The sequence below is a fragment of the Epargyreus clarus genome, unplaced genomic scaffold (assembly GCF_041222505.1).
Source record: "Epargyreus clarus isolate Ecla_fem2 unplaced genomic scaffold, WU_Ecla_fem_2.2 ptg000034l, whole genome shotgun sequence".
Classification (NCBI taxonomy): domain Eukaryota; kingdom Metazoa; phylum Arthropoda; class Insecta; order Lepidoptera; family Hesperiidae; genus Epargyreus; species Epargyreus clarus.
Genome location: NW_027332239.1, coordinates 11,349,795 through 11,367,963, shown reverse-complemented (window position 1 = coordinate 11,367,963; position 18,169 = coordinate 11,349,795). Strand labels below are relative to the sequence as shown.

Genomic DNA, 18,169 nt, shown 5'->3' with positions numbered 1-18,169 from the left:
TGATTTTTTTATGTCCCTATCTATTTTCAATTGTATATGTATATTTTATATTTTTGTTTTTAATGTACGTACTTACTTTGTCCTTCGTTTATTATTTAGAGAGTATTTTGAACCTTTAGATACTAAATGATGGAATTATGTTTCAATTTATATATTTGTTTGTTTTCTTTACGGTGATAAGATTACTGTACTTTGATTTGCATGGGACATCCGTAGGAACCGTAATTAGTAATGTGCTAACTGTCGATTAATTCCGGTAGCTAACTGTGTACTACTCTAACCGTTCGAAGTGGACGTCTCATTTCCTATTGTTCTATATTTGGTTGGGGAACCTCTTGAGAATTAATTAATCTAATATTTTTCCATGATTCGATTTCTATTTAATCTTGTTTTTGATTACCTAAATGTCCACATGCAATAAATGCTTATTTTTAGTGTTTTCCAGGTATCATTTCCTTATATAAATTTGTCAATACAATTCATTTTCTTGATCTAAAGGAAAATGAAAATTTGTGACAACAGGAGCTGTGCACACAAAGAATGTCCTTATGTAGAATAATGTGAACACATATATTATCCTTGCAAAACAATTGAAGCAATCAAATAAAGGCATTTTACAAATAAAGGCATACCTACGGTTGTCGTGTAAGTCTATTTTCTGGTCGACCACAAGCGATAGATACTTATAGACATAAAACACTCCAACGACTTAAGAATTCAGTCCTCCCAAAGACTTAAAACGAATCAAAATAAATTGTAAACGCCAATTAATTACCATGTCTTTAAAATGTTTAGTTAGTCACCGAGGAATTTATTTAAACGGTACTAATAACAGCAATCCTTCAGGGCTTTAAATCACAAACTTATTTCAGTAAACATGGGATGAATCAAAAAAGAACTCATTGAGAGCTATAAATTATCCCGTCTAGTGAATTCCCAGCGTTCCGGTGCGGGAATTGCATTAGAATAAAAAATAAATAATACGAGATCTAACTTTATAAATAACTAGATTTGTGGAGCAACGGGGGCGCTGCTGTGTTTATAGCGGAAAAATATAGAAACGAGCGCGTTTATAGCTTTCGACTCGTGTCGTGACGTCGCGTCGTTCTTATACGTAGAAGAAACTCGGGTTACTATTTCTCGTTACTGCAAGCATACTTATAAGCAAAATTATTTCACGACTGCAGGTTTGATAAATTAACAATCGTGCATCATTTGTAATCTATAACATTTTTGCAATTATTATATCTCATTATTATTATTAGCAGCAATTGCGTGATCTCGTGGTCTAGATATTTATTGCCGGGTAATAGAAAGGAAACGTGGAAATACATATACAATACTTAATTTATTTGTATCTAAGATTCAGTGATTTGGCAGAAGTTAAGTAAAACAATATAAAACGCTTTAAGCTTATTCATAGCCCCATTTCAAACAAAATAAAATTCAAAAGTAGTACATAAAATACTTTTTATTCAAAAACATCCCCAAAATAAGTAGGAATTAAAACAAATATTGATGTGATCTTTACGTTCTGATAATACAATTTACGTCACATACTCTTGTCCGATCCGACAGAACGCATCGTTACGTCTGATGATATAAACGAAGCTATCCGCGTATTCATAACAGTGCTGAAATAATCACAGAGTTGGCGCGGACAGTCCGGAGGAGCGCACGCGCACATTTCCTTTAGGAAAACACTGAAAATTCGATTAAATGTCCAACTGTAGATTTTGTTCTCGATTATAATTTTAGGGGCAAATTGAGTATTTAACATTAGAACTTGAGGATTTATGTCCTTGAGTTTAAAATTGTGTTTTGTGGACGAAAAAGTGCGGTATAAGTGCGGTATAACATTACGGAGATACAAAAATGTTTAGTTTATAAAAAAGTGCAATATAATTTACTTTACAAAAAAATCTATAAAATTATTTAGTGATAGTGATATAAGCAAGCAGTAATTGTGCCAGAACGTTTCAAAGTGGGTGTGTGAATGTTTGCGACGATCTTTAAATAAGTGTTTATGACACCATGGTCGCCATGATCGGGGTGGCGGAACGGACCACGAATGACTATTTCAAATCATTTCTACCTGTAAGTGTTATAAATATTTTGAAGGTCGCCAACCGCAAATAGCTACTGGCACATACATTTAGTTTACATCTTTAGGGGTGCCAAAAATGGTAATTTCGCAAATATTAACGCGTCTCAAAGAATTCTTAGCATACACTGAATCCCCCTGTACTTCGGTTGGTATATTTAGAAACTGCTATTAAAAACTAAAGTTGTATTCTGTTTAACATGATTTGCCACATTTCGTATAAAAACCATTTTTATTTTTGTTTTGTAGCACAAGTACGAATTACAGAACATATTATTTAAATATTTGAATGTTTAGTTAAATTCTTGCCTTGCCTTATACATTCAATATATCATCATCATCAACCCATTATTGTCCCACTGCTTGGCATGGGTCTCCTCTGAGTGAGAAGGATTAGGCCATAGTCTACCGCGCTGGCCAAGTGCGTATTGGTAGACTTCACACTTCACATACTTTTTTATAAATTTCTCAGGTATGCAGATTTCCTCACGATGTTTTCCTTCACCGTTTTAGCAAGTGATAATAATTTTATATACGCACATAATTTCGAAAAATCAGAGGTGCCTGGGATTTGAACCTCAGACCCCTCGATTGAGGCCGAGTATCTTAACCACTAGGCTGTCACTGCCTGGTAGTTAAGTTACATTAAATATATAAAGTAGGGATTTTATAGGTATCAGTTTATAATGAGATTAAGTAGTTTCATCCAACGACGAGTACGAGTAGTTATTTTTACATCCAGAAGAAATATGCAAGTGATTAGGCATTCAATCATAGAATATTATCAAACCAATGGTAACTAATATTCACATATCGTCGTAATACCTAATATATTAATATGATAAAACTTATTTAATTTTATTACAACAAGTCTTTGAACTTATGAACTCTTTATCTTGCGATGAAGTATGAATTCACTTAACTACTTCCTAACATTTTTAACTCCAAACAAATAAAGATGATAAAAAACTAAATTACAAGAGTTTGAACATTTGCCAAGAAGCCGTCCTTGCTTCCTCCATATACGAGACAGCAAGGCGAGATTGTTTGTCTTATTTTTAATTCTTCTCAACAGACAGCTAAACATCTACTAATTTTTATTTACAACAATAACCACTGGGGTCGTTCAAGTATTACGTAACGCAATTTGGGGGGGAGGGGGGGTCTTGTAAAACGTTACGATGCGTTACAGGGGCGGGAGGGGGTCTTCCGTAATACACGTTACGTAACATTTTTTTTAATAAAAAAATAGGGAATTAAAACTCCTAAATTGGCAACCCTTTTCATTTACGTTTTACGGGAAATCCCTTGAATGAGTGGGCTCAGCCGACTTAGTTCGGCTTTTTCGGACTTGATGTTTTATTAGTTTTTACTCTTATTCGGATTAAAAATCTCTTGTTTTATTTCTTAGTATTATAAAGTAAATATGTAAGTAAAAGTATCCCATGGATAAAAACTAAAACATAACTTTTTAGCGAGTTTAGGGTAAAAATTGACACTTGAGTGTTACGTAACGTTAGGGGGGGGGGGGGGGTATAGAAAAACGTTACGGTGCGTTACAAGGGGGGGAGGGGGGGTCAAAAATCTTCAAAAATTGCGTTACGTAATACTTGAACGGCCCCTGAAAACAGTTCCACTGCATAAATGTACATGGTTAAGATTAATTATTCATAATATTTATGACGCTCTAAATTTATCAAACATGAGAAAAAGTTTATTGCCTTTTTTATTTCAATTTGGAATAATATTGACGTAATATTTTGTAAATTTCAGACTGTCAACTCGCCGCCAGTGCCCCATCGTGATCTCACGGGACCCTCTGCATCCTATCGACCTTACAACGAAGAGTACGCTTCCGTCCAACGTCATGTCGAGCGGCCACTGCAATCTGAACTCGACGTTGAGCGCACCAAGAAAGACAAGAAGTGGTCTATCGGCAAACTTTTTAGAAGAAAAAAGAAGGAAGAAGAAAGCGGCTCATCATCCCAAAGCGAAGATGGTGTCAGTTCCAAGTCTCCATCCAAAAGAAAAACAAAAAAGAAAAAGAAACCTCCTGCTGTCAATAACTTCGATCACATAGTGATCAGGGATACAAGGCGAGCCCAAAGTTTAGCCAAGCCAAACCTACGAGAAGTCAACGATGATGGCGTATTGTCCGATCCATCAGCTGGTTTTATAACTAATTACAAAACTCAAGAAAAATTCGGAGCGTCTAAAGAATCACTTAGTCTAAAAGATGATACGTCCAGCCGACTAGGTCGAGTTGGATTAGAGACGCCTTCTAGAAAGTCGAGAAAGTGCCGACTGAAAGCCCGAGTAGAAGCCCTAAGAAACAGCATGAGAGGTGAATCGAGCAGCGATGAAGAGTCATTGAAATCTTCAAATTCTTCATCTATTGTTCGTTTTCGAAGCGATGAGTCCCTCATGCGATCACGCGACAGCTCTTTAAATAAAAGGTCAAGGAGTGCGAGAAACGAAAGATATATTAAAAGATTGTCTCGAGATGAAGAAAACCAACTAAACAAAGAAGCTGAACTATTACAACAAGGATATACAAAGGCTGAGGTTGAAATGTTAACGAGGACTCCTACAAGCCAAAGTAGTGGATACGGCACGTGCAAACGAGAACAATCAAATAAGGCAAAAATTGATCAGTTACCTGTAAATGATTTAAGTCAACGACCTATGAAATCAGAATCTATCTCATCATTCCCTTCAACTCAAAGTTATCCATCATCAATTAACTTTAGTGCTAAAGTTAACAGTGAACATATTAACTATTCCATTCAATATCCGAATAATAACATTAATAGAGAATCGCTTTATGCTAACAGTAACAGGGAAAGGAGTATATCAAATCAATACGAAAGTCCAGACAAAATAATGTGCGTAAAATTTCCACTGGGAAACGTTACACATGTTAAAAAAGAAGAAAAGGCTCCGCCAGTTCCACCTCCTCGAGATATGCACCGAAAAGTTGCAACACCTTTATCGATGTATTACGAAAATAATCCATTGGTCGCAGATCGAATTACTAATAACCAAAATGTGACACATGGTGTACCTAATAATGATTTCGAAAGAATAATGCGACGAAGTCAGGAAAGGTCGACGGGCTACGGAGTGAATGGCTTAAGGCGACCAATCTCTAATTCCGAAGATCACATTGCTATGCAAAATAATGAATACTTGCAAAACTATAGATACAAAAGCGAGCAGCCACGTAGACCTGCATCAGTTTCAGCCGAACCTAATCACTACGGAATGTTTATGAATACACCACCATGGCGGAAAAAAATCGAACAACCAAGTTTAATAAAACCAGAACCAGTTCAAATGAGACAAGATTATTTATATTACGCTGATCAAAGTCCCAGGTCTCGAAGACCAATTAGCATTAAAAATAGTCAAAATGGTTTTGAAAATCAATATTTAAGTGATTCTCAGGCTTCTTCCAATGTGATGGAAAATGTATACAAGCGGCCAAGGAATGCATCAGAGTTTTGGAGAAAAATGGATGATGCTGAAAGGCACAGACGACAACAAAGCCTATTTGCAAATTCTAGAAGTAACAGTGACTACGCTAGTAGTACACAGATACAAAAAGGTTATCCAGACCAAACGAAGTTGGGAAAGGATACAACGCAGGATAAAATTGAAAATTCCGATGGCAAAAGTAGACAAAGTAAGTCCATTGATACGATAGATGGTGCTCAAGTTTGGAAGGCAACAACTGAATATAAACGGTCAGTTACGGTAGACCCTCCAAAAGTAGTTACATCTCCTACTTCTAAAACACACGTTCGCCATAAATCGGACACTTATATTTCTAGCACTTATCAAATACCTTCAGACGACGAAAAGAATTCAGAACGTCGAAAGTCGACTAATCTCGACGATGCTCTAAATGAATTGGAAGCTATTTATAATAGCTTAGGTTTGGGAGATGAAGATTTATTAGATAGAGCTGAACGACGAGAATTAATGACACCGAAATTTAACGACCAATTTAATGACTGGAATGGAAACGACGACGATTTACAACTACGAAGTCAGCCTACAACGCCTTTGAGACGTTTGTCAAGGAGATCTACATTGCCTGATAAACTACAGGACGATATGGCATTCCGCAGAATGAACTCCTTTTCAAAGGAAAAACCAAATTACAAAGACACCCAGGCTCAAATAAGTTATATGTTAGCCTCACCAGTATATGTACCTTACGCATCAGATGACGACAAGCATTCAGAGCGCAATGAACCAGATATAGTCCACGACGACGTTGTATATCGAAATATAAAACAAACTAATAATCGTCTAAAAACTATGGACCCTCAACCGCCATTTGGTATTCCTGTGGGACCCGTTTCACCCGCACCTCAAAGTGATTATTTACATGCGAAACCCGAAAATAAAGGAAGATCTCGATTTGTTCCAAAAAGATCTCCCGATATTGTATCTGATGATCTTGCATACAGAAGTCTACGAAAAGACAATAGACATTCATCCGTGTTTAATGGTGAAGATTTCAGTGGACACACTAATAACAATCAAAGTTACACAGAATTTCCTTTCACTAAAGATTCATCTGCCAATATTAAGAAAAAACGTGCGGTGAGATCTTTATCGGCTAACATTTTTTCGATGATTCAGAAAGAAATAGACGACGCTCTTAATATGAGTAAGGTATCTAACCTTCAAAAGACTCACAGTAACAGTGACGTCATGAGGCGACTTCGAGAGACGTTCGAAAATAACGACAACGAACAAGACCACTATCCTCGTAATAAGGTAAAGCAACGCCACAATACCGTCAACATCTTTGTCAATAACATTCACGCACCACCTCATCATTTTGCAAAAGACGACTCATTCATTCATAGTGATGATAAATGTTTTTCTAAGCCACCATCTTGTGATAAGTCCAAAAGTTCATCACCATCAAACAGATCACCTCTCTCTAAAAGGGCCTCAAAGGATGAATTTCAACATGTTCTAAGTATGCTTGCGCAAGAAGCAATGGATACAAGCAACAAATTGGGAGTAGCTTTAGCTGAATTAGATAAAAACAGAAACAAAAATGATTTATCAGATGTTCAAAGTCGAATATCTGATAGCAGATTAAACTTTTTAAATGGTCTGACTAACAAAGCTTATGATAACCCAGTGTTTGATACAAAACAGGATAATATTCAAGCGGAAAACATAAACAACACGAAGAAAAATAATATTGGTATTGATAATCCTGACCAATCCAGCAAAGGAAAGAAAACTGAAGATAGTTTATTAGTAATATCGGATCAGTTACATAAAGTTGAAGATCAACTTAAGTATAGTTATGAAAAAGAACTAAAATTTGAAGATGAAAATCATAAGTTATCTAATTATATGGAAAAGCACGACGATAAATTAAAAGCTCAAGAAAGTACAGTATCTTCAGATGACAAAGCGACATCTGCTATTATACCGGTAGCTATACAAGACGACACTGTAAAAGTTGAAACCATACACAAAGAAAATAAGACCGATACGGTGCCTCCAGTAAAATCACTTAATCCCTTTTTAAATACAGATGATAGAGTAAAAGATATAGATGGAATAAAAGCTTTTAAAGAATTAAAAGATGGTATTTCCGATTTAATTGCTGGTATTTCTGAGGTAAATGAAAAATTATTTATTACAAAACCCTCGAAAGTTGAATCTGTTTCGAACAACAATCACATGTCGGGTATTTCTGAAGCCGGAGAAAAATTGAATGAAGTTACTCAAAATGCATCTAAGCAAATGGTCCCCCATAGAGCTTCGGTTAATCTCTCTATTTACGAAGATGATTTAGAACTAAAAGAAAAGGATCCTAATGATTCTACTGAATATAACTCGTCAGAAGAACTAGCTACAATATTTAAACTGAATAGTGAAGCAAAATCCTTAGCTGAAATTGACAAAGACAGTAAAGAAGAATGTCAAAAGGAAACGCATGATGACTTGAGCTCACCGAAGCTCGTTAAGACCATGAATCAGCAGCTGAGAAGGCTCTCAATCGATGATGGTACTCCTAGTCAAAGCAATTCACTGCCAACCAATGTAATGCCGTGGCAAAATAAAAGGCTATGCAATAATTCACAGAATGATAGCACAGGTACGTGGTTTCTTATCATGCATGGTGTTTGGATTTCACTTTAATCATCTGCATCCCACTCATTGTATGTTTTCATTTCTATGTCGTTTTGACCAAATCACAGATTTATGTCAGTAGATACGCTCTGCCGTAGTGTAACAGCGAAGACCGTTTGTCATAACCCTTCCTTGGCAGTGGGGTAAAAAAACAAGAGTAAGATCACTAAATTTAATTCGTATTAAGTAAATTCCTCTTCATGTCTATATAAGTATATTCAAGCCAACTTATTTAAACATGTCGCTATTTCTAAAACATGAATGATTGAATAATAATAATAAATACACATGAAGACAGGGATCATTACACGAAAGTTTAACTGTATAATATTTTAATGCGCACGTATTTATTTGCAATGCGATGCCGCAGATTTAAGGCTTGAAAACGTATCTAAGGATTAAAATCACTGATATTTATGTTTTAGTTAATATGAATGCAAGACTAACATTGTCGTATTTGTTGTTTGATTGTTTCGGCAGGCAATAGTTCGAAGAACAAGCGCGATTGGCACGACTCAGGCACTTTGATGTTAGCTTGCTCGTACACTGTGATGCTCTCCCAGCACTTGGCAGATTCGGACTGGCTGACGCTACTCGGCTTACTACTAGCTCTGATCACTATCATCGCTATGCTATTACTATAATCAGACCCGGACCAACTACATGACAAGAGGCGCAAATGTCTTACTAAAAACAAAACTTCATGATTTTTAATGATTAACATTAAATAAATTTTGATTAAATGTATCTAATGAATTTATTTCATCTAACTGTACTTCTTGTTATTATTTTCAATTTTGAAATGATTTATTTTCATAACAATATATTTTCAATTTTGGGAAACACTCCAGCTCACAGTTTCACGTTCAATTCCGGACCTGATTATAATATCTAGGTATTAATTATATTTACTAAACTCAATTCATTAATATTATTATAAAGGTTTCTGACTTTCTATATAATTTTACGATTTCTAAAATGCACATTAATGCATTTATTTTTTTAATGTGGCAATCATAACAGTAACAGTTTATTTTATTTATACATTTATTTGACGTAGTAAATTAAAAATTCCACACGTAATTTTTATTAAAGGTATATTATAATTATTATTGTAATATAGAACTATTATATGCATCCTTGTAAAAAACCTACATGCTTAAGTTTTGTTTCGTAGCTAGAGCTTAAAATGTAAAAATTGTAGAATATTGTTTACCTATAAGATGAATGTGAAATGTGAAAGTTTTACCTGTGATGTTGTATTATTTTTTAATTGTGTTTGTAAATTATATCCCATGTAATTTTAGATTATTTTATCTAGTTGGTGCCAAATCCATCGATCAAAAACTTATATTGAGTTGCGATTTTTTTCTAAATTATCTAAGTAAGTATTAATTAAAGAACGAGTTAAAGAAACGAACTGCTTATAAAAACGCCTGTCATTTAATTAAGTGTATCTAATCTAACCATAATATAATTTTAAATTCTATTTGTGTTGTCGTCAAAAACGGATAGTAAATTAAAGATGCATTTCAGTACCGGGTACTTAGACCTAATATAATTTATCCATAATGTATCGCATGTGTATTTTTGTCTGCATGATGTTTTGCTTAACACGATTTATTTGTTTTATATTCTGTTGTTTTTATAATTTGTACGTAAGTAATATTATCTTTAAAACAAAAATAATTTTATTCGTCCAGAAAGAGCGTCGGGCTTTAGAAAACAGCATTTAATATAGGTATATACCTACAGGTTGATTTTTTTATTTGTTTTTGCCCGCGGCTTCGCCCGCGTTTAAAATAAAATAATATGACATACATACATAAAACTGAAAATTCGACCTTCATTGGAAAGACAGTGGCACCATCTGGCGAAAATTGGTCGTACCAACTCTGGAACCTTCGTAGGCTCATGGACAACAACTTTGCTAAAGATCCTCACTTGATCAAATGCATAGTTTACGATTAAATCCTTACTAATATCGATTAAAATAATAGATTTTTTGGTCCAAAAGATTGAATCTTAGATCGCCATCCCTAGTTCCCGTGGGATTGCCAGGATAAAAAATATCCTGTGTCCGTTCTCGGGTCTCAGACTATCTTTGTACAAAATTTCATTAAAATCGGTTCAGTGGTTTAGGCATGAAGAAGAGACAACCAGACAGACAGACAGACAGAGTTACTTTCGGATTTATAATATTAGTAAGGATTGTGTAGTTACTGATAGGTTTAGCGGTCCGAACAGTTTCACCGGGTTTTGTAGGCGAGCCTAAAGCTCGACCGGGACAAGAAGTCTATGGGCTGGGAGGGATAGTTTTAATCACGAGTAAATTCAGACGTTTTATATTTTTATGTGTATTGTTTGTTATTTGTAATGCCATACAATAATACTCAGCAAATATACACATTATTCACCCTGTTAATTTATCGGTACAAAAAATAAAGCTGATTTTATAAGAATTTGTAATGCGACGTGATGTCGAGACGTACAATATTATTTTTGTTTTAAAAAAGATAAGAGATGTTATTGATTCTTTACTATATTTTTACAATTATCTTTATTCTGCGACGACATTAATATTTAAGTAGGTACATTACATTAGTTGATTATACTGAATGTATTTAATAACATGTTAAGTTGTAAATCAGTTAATAAAAATGATAAATAAAATAATGGATCAACAACACACACACACAAACACACAATGAACTATGGATCAACGATTTTTTTTTTACATGAGAACTGTCATTATCTGTTTAAATCGCAAATAAATAATTATATTTCACTTATCAAAGGTTTTTTTAAATGTGGCAGTTAATATCGCTCTACAGTATTTGTACCATACACAGCCGTTTGCGTAACCTTATTGTGTTGGCCGTAAAGTTGTGGTAGGCATTAGACACATTCATAGAAGTCAATATTATAGTCCTAAGGCATGGATAGCATATGAGATTGTTCTTAGGCGTGATTCATATCATTATGGGTTTATTACAGTCAATGAGCAGCTATTACCAATAAATTATAAAAGTAGGAACTTAACTGCCATCTAAGAACTAAACAACGAACATTCTAAACGTACCTATATAATTTTATAAATTGTCATCATTTTATAAATTGTCTTACTTAATTTAAATTATTTGTCTTATTTCTGTTTCTAGGTGAAAACTGAAAGCCACAGTGTTCGACATGGCCAATGACCAGTATACTCCGAAATTATTTCTATGATATTAATACGTAATTTTAGCTACTTAACTATACGTTAATATTCTACTGTTGTATGTGAAATTACTACTTTCTATGTTTATGTAGAGGCTTCCAGTTACACTCAAAAAAAGCGTAATTTATATAAGAGAAGTTATAATTTAAATAAAGTGTTTCAGTTATTATGTTGTTTTATTTAACACTCAACTGGGCTACACTCGTCAGCAAATCTTAATTAATGTAATTATTTCACATAGTAAAGTTTTTGATAATTTTATAATTATTGTTATGGGAAGTAGCGCCATCTCATAGAATAACGAGGAACTAGTGTGATTAGCTGTCAGACTAGTTTAATGATTTTAATCATATCATAACAGATGTCGCTGTACGCAAAGGTGCATTTGAATGTTGTGAAACTCCTCTCGTAACTCGATATAATAATAATACCTCTGAGTCTACACTATATATACACATAGTGGTTTACACTTATTGTCACATACTATACTATATGTGATTGACAAGTAATTATAAATTATGAAAGGAGAGATGCACTCTGAATAAATACCTATTGTAAATTATTAACTTTTACATATTATATAAAATAGCGACATCTATTAAGTATAATGCGCACTAACATGCGATCAGTAAATAAAGAAATTAAAACGTTTGATTTACATTACCTGAGTTAAAGTAATAGTTGATATTGTAATATAAAATAACAGTTCCAATATATTTCAATACACCACTAGATTTTTAATTATTTTTTTAAATAGCTTTGTATCATTGCCGACAATGCCGACACGCGCAAGGAGAATGCATCGCTAAGCCCTATTTGTCTGGCTTGACTTTGACAGATGTCAAATCAAATTATTTGCAGAAGAAACTAACGACGATTGTGTCGTGTAACGTGTTGTGAAATTTATTAGCGATTGGTTTTTAATTTTGAATTGAGACTAGTTTTATTATTGTTTAGAGATAAACAACAGTAATTGTTTTCGAATTTTAGTGTTTGGTGTATTATTTACGTCGTTATTGTGACATTGCACGTGATTTTTTACCGTAGAAAATTCATAACATCAAGCAACCTACTTTGTTCCTGTTGACCTGCCTGTATCGTGGTTTTTAAAAGGTAACGGTTTTGATACATTATCATTAACGGATTGTTTTCAAAGTTTATTTTGTTACGTAAACGACAGTTGTGGTTTACAGTTGTATTTAGTTCATTTAACTCTTAAAACCATGGTAAATGTATTAGCATGTAGTCCGATGTTATCTTTACATGTTATTAAGTTTATTTTCTGAATGATTGATGCTCGTAAAGCAGTTAAATTTATATCATTAAACTAAGGAGTTCTTATTAAAGAAGCTACATCTACAAAATATCCAATAATTGGCGATAAAAACAAAAAACTTTTGCCTATTATTAAAATGTAATCTAAGTTGTGACTTTCAATAAAATTTTAAAGTAAAACTAACCAAACGTTATAATTTTCGTATTATGTCAATGTGTCAATGGTTCATACAATTTGGCATTTCTTTACATAAGAGAGATTTATGTCAGATTCTTTACTTATATGGCTGAATGTGTGTTTATGATTGCATTTATGTAGTTCTTATAATATATAGTTCTTATATAGTATTCATGAAAAACATGAGTCTTACCCAAGTTACTGGAGACTGAGTACAAACTAGCAAAGTTTAGGAAAAAATAAACAACAATTTAATTTCATTTCAACTCATTATTATATTTTTTTTTAAATCTGGTATATAATTGGTGCTATAAATTAGAAGTTAAATTTAACAGAAGATGATTCAACTTGTTATACTACTTGTGCTTGTTGTATTATTAACAACATGCACTTATTCATCTATAAGTGCTTACTAAGTTGCACTTACATATAATGTGTGTCATAACCACAAAGCTGTAAAAATATATCAAGGTTTGCCTACTGCACTTTTCATGGTCAGTTGTTCCTAGCAGTTGATATTAAATTACACAATTAATTCTAGGAAGTAACATGATATTAAAGTGACCAATAGTTATAAGTATATTCTCTTTTAAATGTAATCATTGTGAAATAAATACCAAGTTACTGGTAATTTGTCTTAATAGTAGGGACTTTATGAAGCAATAGATATTGCAGGGGTCAAACAACATAGGCATACCCAAAAATACAGTTTTTAATTTGTTGAATCATTTTGATTTTGAAATTCATCAATACATAATCTGTCAATAGACATAATAATAAGTTTATTAATTTTTAAGAAAATGTTTAAAAACTTTTTGATATAAAGAAAACTTTTCCGTCTCCAGACAAGGTGTATTACATATATGTTTAAAGCCCAGGATGTAGATAAATACATAGATAATTTTTTAAAGAAAATACAATGTACATTACATTATATTTTCTTGAACTTTGTTGAAAATTAGATGAAATCATTATTATTTATTAATACCTGGCTAATCTGACCCCCCATACAGCTGCCTTTAAAAATGCCCCATGGCCACAAACCATGGCAGTCATGTGTTTATAAGATCTTTCTTAATGACAATGTAGATTAAATTTGAATTGAATTGAGTACTGTAGGTATTACATACGTTTGTGAAATATATGCCACCTACTATAAATATTCTATATAGCTAATAATTGGAAACAGGTCTAATAATTTAGATGCGTGATCGGCAGCCTTAGATGATTATGTGAAATCTGCTTTATGGCAAAAGAATTTGCAGAGAAAAGATAGCCAGGTATGTAATCTAAGATGAAAAGGAATAAGTTTTATAATTTGAATGTAACTTATTTCCGGTCTGATATTGACAAAATGTATTTATTTTGTAATTCTTTCTCTATTATTATTAATGGTAATTAAATGAAGTTATCGTGCATATACAAACAATGACACAACTAGACTGACAGCCTCAGCAGTAGCAAGCAACATTGTACAGCTAGGTTTGGAAAAATATAAGGAACAAAATTTGGATTTCTTATGCTGAATTAATGCAGTGATTACTTAGCATCAGATAGAGTGCACCTCTAAATCACACATTTACACATTTATCCTTTTACATAAACAGCCACTTATGAAAAGGAAGCATAAATCTTAACCATTAACCCAATTGGGACTGGGGTCCCCATTCTATTTATAACTCCGGAGCATCTTCCGGGACCCAGAGGCCAAACTTATTGTTAGCGTCGGTTTCTTCCGGCAATGATTGGTCTAAACGAGCTTGGTCCCATGTTAAGAATAGCAGATTGCAATTGGTTGAAGTAATTGTTGCACATTTTAATTTTCCCCAATCGAAATTTGGATCAATCAGCTAGTATGGAAATGATTTTTCTGTAAGCAATTGGACATATTCACATTTAACTTTCAAAGAACCCATTCGGGTAAATAAACAAAAAGGTCTTCAAAATTAAATTAATCTTAAATTTGAACTTTAAAGTTTAAACTTAATTACAATATTGATGCCAGTGATTTTTTCTGTCCTCTATGTTAAAAATATATTTATTTAGACATACAGACAATTGTTTTTATAAAATTTTGTTTATTATCAGACTACCATAGCAAAAAGCATATAACTGCAAAATCTTATGTGACCGTGGTTATCCCGTGAACTCACTATAAGAATATTGTTTTTTTCATACTTTGTCGAGTATTATGCCCAACTAAATTTGTATTCTTCTTTATATTGCTATACTGCTTAGTTGTATAAGTTAATGAAAATGTACTATGTTAGATCATACCTTGAATGTTGAGGAAATCACACTTGTTTTGCTTCTTTGCTTCATTATTACATAAATTATGATAATAATGGCAAAAAATATTACCCGTCTTAAACTATGAATAATAAAGATAATTTATTGTAATCATTACTGTTAAACTGTTTACAGCGTCTACTAAACATTACGTTAATAAACAAGTATAAGCAGGTATATATTAGTTGCTTTACTGTTTCCTAAGATATTCCAGTTATTCGACAATGCAACACTGATAATGTAATGCAAGGTCTCTTTATCTTATCTTTTGTTTTCTTTTCGATTATACTTTGTTTTGTTTTGTTTTCTTTGTGTGAGGCCAGGCTAAAGAATTTAGTTTTTAAATAGTTTAGTAGAATTTAGTTTTGAAGTGTTCAAGTAAAAGTACCACCATAAACAAAATGTTTATCGCTATTACCACAGACATGTGTGCAGTAATTTACATTACCATTTGATAGTAGTTGCCATCTTCCAAGTTGGGATTGTATAGAGCTTCCTGGAAGTGCCCGTCACTATTTTGTAGATCCAGCTCCAGATTAAATATAATTAAGGTAATCTTTGATATTCAGCAGTTTATAAAAAAGTATGCTTATCATTATTGAAACAACACTAAGGAACGTATCATTAGTAAATGACTTAATTAATCCCTTGTAATGAGTCTGTCACTGGCTTTAAAATATAAGGACATGCGAAATCCTCGACACGCAAATTGTACCGGTATTTCGGGGTGTTTAATAGTTTCGGTTATATTTCAATAGTAACATTACATTCATACTAATATGTGACAAAGAAACATTGAAAAGAGAATAGTAGGAATAACATATATTCTAATGTAGGTAGTTATACGATAATTGCAACGACATTTTGTAATGATAGTTTTAATTACAACTTTGATATAGTTATAGCTTGTAGTATCATTTATTGGCTTATATTTTGGAGGTGTGTCGTCATTAAAAATTGCTTATAACTTACTACATTATTTCTGTATTCAAGGGCTCGAATAAAATCGATAAGGATTTGTATATTTTAAGTTATAGTTCATTTGTTACATGGAATAGGGATTCAAATTTCTTAGAAATTGTAGTTCCCTTTACAAAGTGCTTCAATAATTTTAACTTGGAAACTTAGTTGAAGTGTATTTGAAATGTGTTTAAGGAATTTCTGTTTAATAACTTTTGAAAACTTAGTAGGTTCGAAATCTATAGTTGAAACTTTTGAAACGTGTAATAATTTATTACTAGTTTCATTTATAAATATAATGTTATACCTAAATGATAAATTTGGTCAATACGTATTTTCATCAAATTTAGTAAATTACTACGTACGTGTACGGGTACGTGTTTTTAGAATGCACGGATCTTTTTTTCAAAAGTAATAAAGTGCTAAACTCACGCTTGCGAATATATGTAAATATATTCTATCTAAATATTGACTAAATTCCAGCCAGGTAATATTTGCATGTCGATGTGACTCTGATAATTCTTTATCGTGATACACCAATAAACATATTTACTACTTGAGTTTCTACTCTTCGATCGCCGCCACGGTCCCTTCTCTTATATCTTTCTGCAGATTGTTTTTTTTGTAAAAACAAAAAACAGTCTAAATCGATTTTGCTGTAGCAGTTCGTAGCCAAAACCCAATGTTCGTATGTAAATATGCATTTGAAAACAAACTTATTAGGCTATTTAATGTACATATGTCCAGTATGCTTAATAAACACAATTATTTTGAAGTTCCAGACAGACATGTCAACCACGCATGCAATTCAATAATTTGAATTGCATGCGTGGTTTGTCAGCATAAATGTTATGAGGGTTTGGTGTGGCCTGGCTTTGTCCAAGAATGCCGCGCCGCAGCCCTGACATATGACTGGCAAGGGCAAATATTAAGCGGCTTTGTTAAAGACTTGGGCTAAACGCAGAATTACATTAATAGTGATTCAGTGTTATTTAATGAAAAATACTTTAACGTCATTTCAAATGAAAAACAAAATTAACTTAACGCTTTACTTTTATAGATGTTAGGGTTACGTGTGTTGTGGGTGTAATGGTGTTTCTATCACACACAGAACAGTACTTGTATGCTGTATTCAGAACTGATCAAAGCCAGAAATCAAATTAGGTACCACGAGAACGCTAGCCTAGTATAGTATCCACATGCAGGTAGTCTTTATATCGCACAACTACGAATGCTTAACGCAGTTTTGAATTGGAGAATGTGCTACGGCAACTTGGTTTCATAGAGCTGCCGACCTCAAACTTCTTAAATAGCAATGCATCTTTACCCAGAAAAGTAATAGTATTTTCAAAGATGCACCTATATTTCTGGTCCATAATAATTCATAACCTGACCTACATAGATCGATTCAGTTCAAACTATTAGTACACGCTCGTCTAAATACTCAATTTCTGCGTCTACGGTCGGTGGAGTTGCCAAAAGCATAACCGTAGAGATGTTGGAAAGTGCACTTTACGGCCGTTTTATTGCCGGCTTTTACTGCGAATCAATAGTTCGGTTAAATTGAACATGCGAGCAGAAAGCGGCATTGTTTTAAGTTGGTACCTAGTTACTGTGTATTTGTGATATAGATATAAATGTTTTCCTTCGAAGTCGTTGCGCTTAATGCTTCCGTAGCGGTATCGTGACTGCAGCCATTTGCAACTCATTACCTGAGGAAATGATATTGAATGTGGCGCCGCTGACCTGTCCGCTCTAAAGTGCTAGTTTCGATACACGTTTCACGGTTACATGTATGTGCAATTTTACTTTATTGAAGTAATTAATGACCATAATTTATGCATATATTTTGATCTATCTGCTGAAACCTGCCAAAATCATGTCTCGATACACATATGTCATAATACGGATGTAATGTGGTTTTACGCAGTTTTATTTCTGTCTGAAGGTATACGCCAAGATTATATGT

The 18,169-nt window shown here is 33.2% G+C and overlaps 2 protein-coding genes across 8 annotated transcripts in view; both read left to right on the top strand.

Annotated features, from left to right (window-relative positions):
• The window catches only part of LOC140756089 (uncharacterized), a 163,672-nt gene extending 152,008 nt beyond the window's left edge, over window positions 1-11,664 (top strand). Inside the window, exons 1-3 of one of the 3 annotated variants that reach the window (XM_073091499.1) lie at window positions 1,666-2,097; window positions 3,878-8,243; window positions 11,440-11,664. In XM_073091499.1, coding sequence (XP_072947600.1) covers window positions 2,035-2,097; window positions 3,878-8,243; window positions 11,440-11,450 — 4,440 coding nt within the window. In that variant the 5' untranslated portion in view covers window positions 1,666-2,034 and the 3' untranslated portion in view covers window positions 11,451-11,664. Of the gene's footprint in view, window positions 1-1,665; window positions 2,098-3,877; window positions 8,244-8,758 lie in introns of those variants that run through there. The other 2 variants (XM_073091497.1, XM_073091498.1) reach the window with 2 other exon arrangements.
• A 700-nt stretch (window positions 11,665-12,364) lies between these two features.
• Svil (Supervillin) overlaps window positions 12,365-18,169 on the top strand; it is a 224,932-nt gene continuing 219,127 nt past the window's right edge. For all 5 annotated transcript variants that reach the window (XM_073091492.1, XM_073091491.1, XM_073091489.1 and 2 more), the window contains exon 1: window positions 12,365-12,611. The gene's annotated coding sequence lies outside the window, so the exon portion shown is untranslated. The remainder of the gene's footprint in view (window positions 12,612-18,169) is intronic.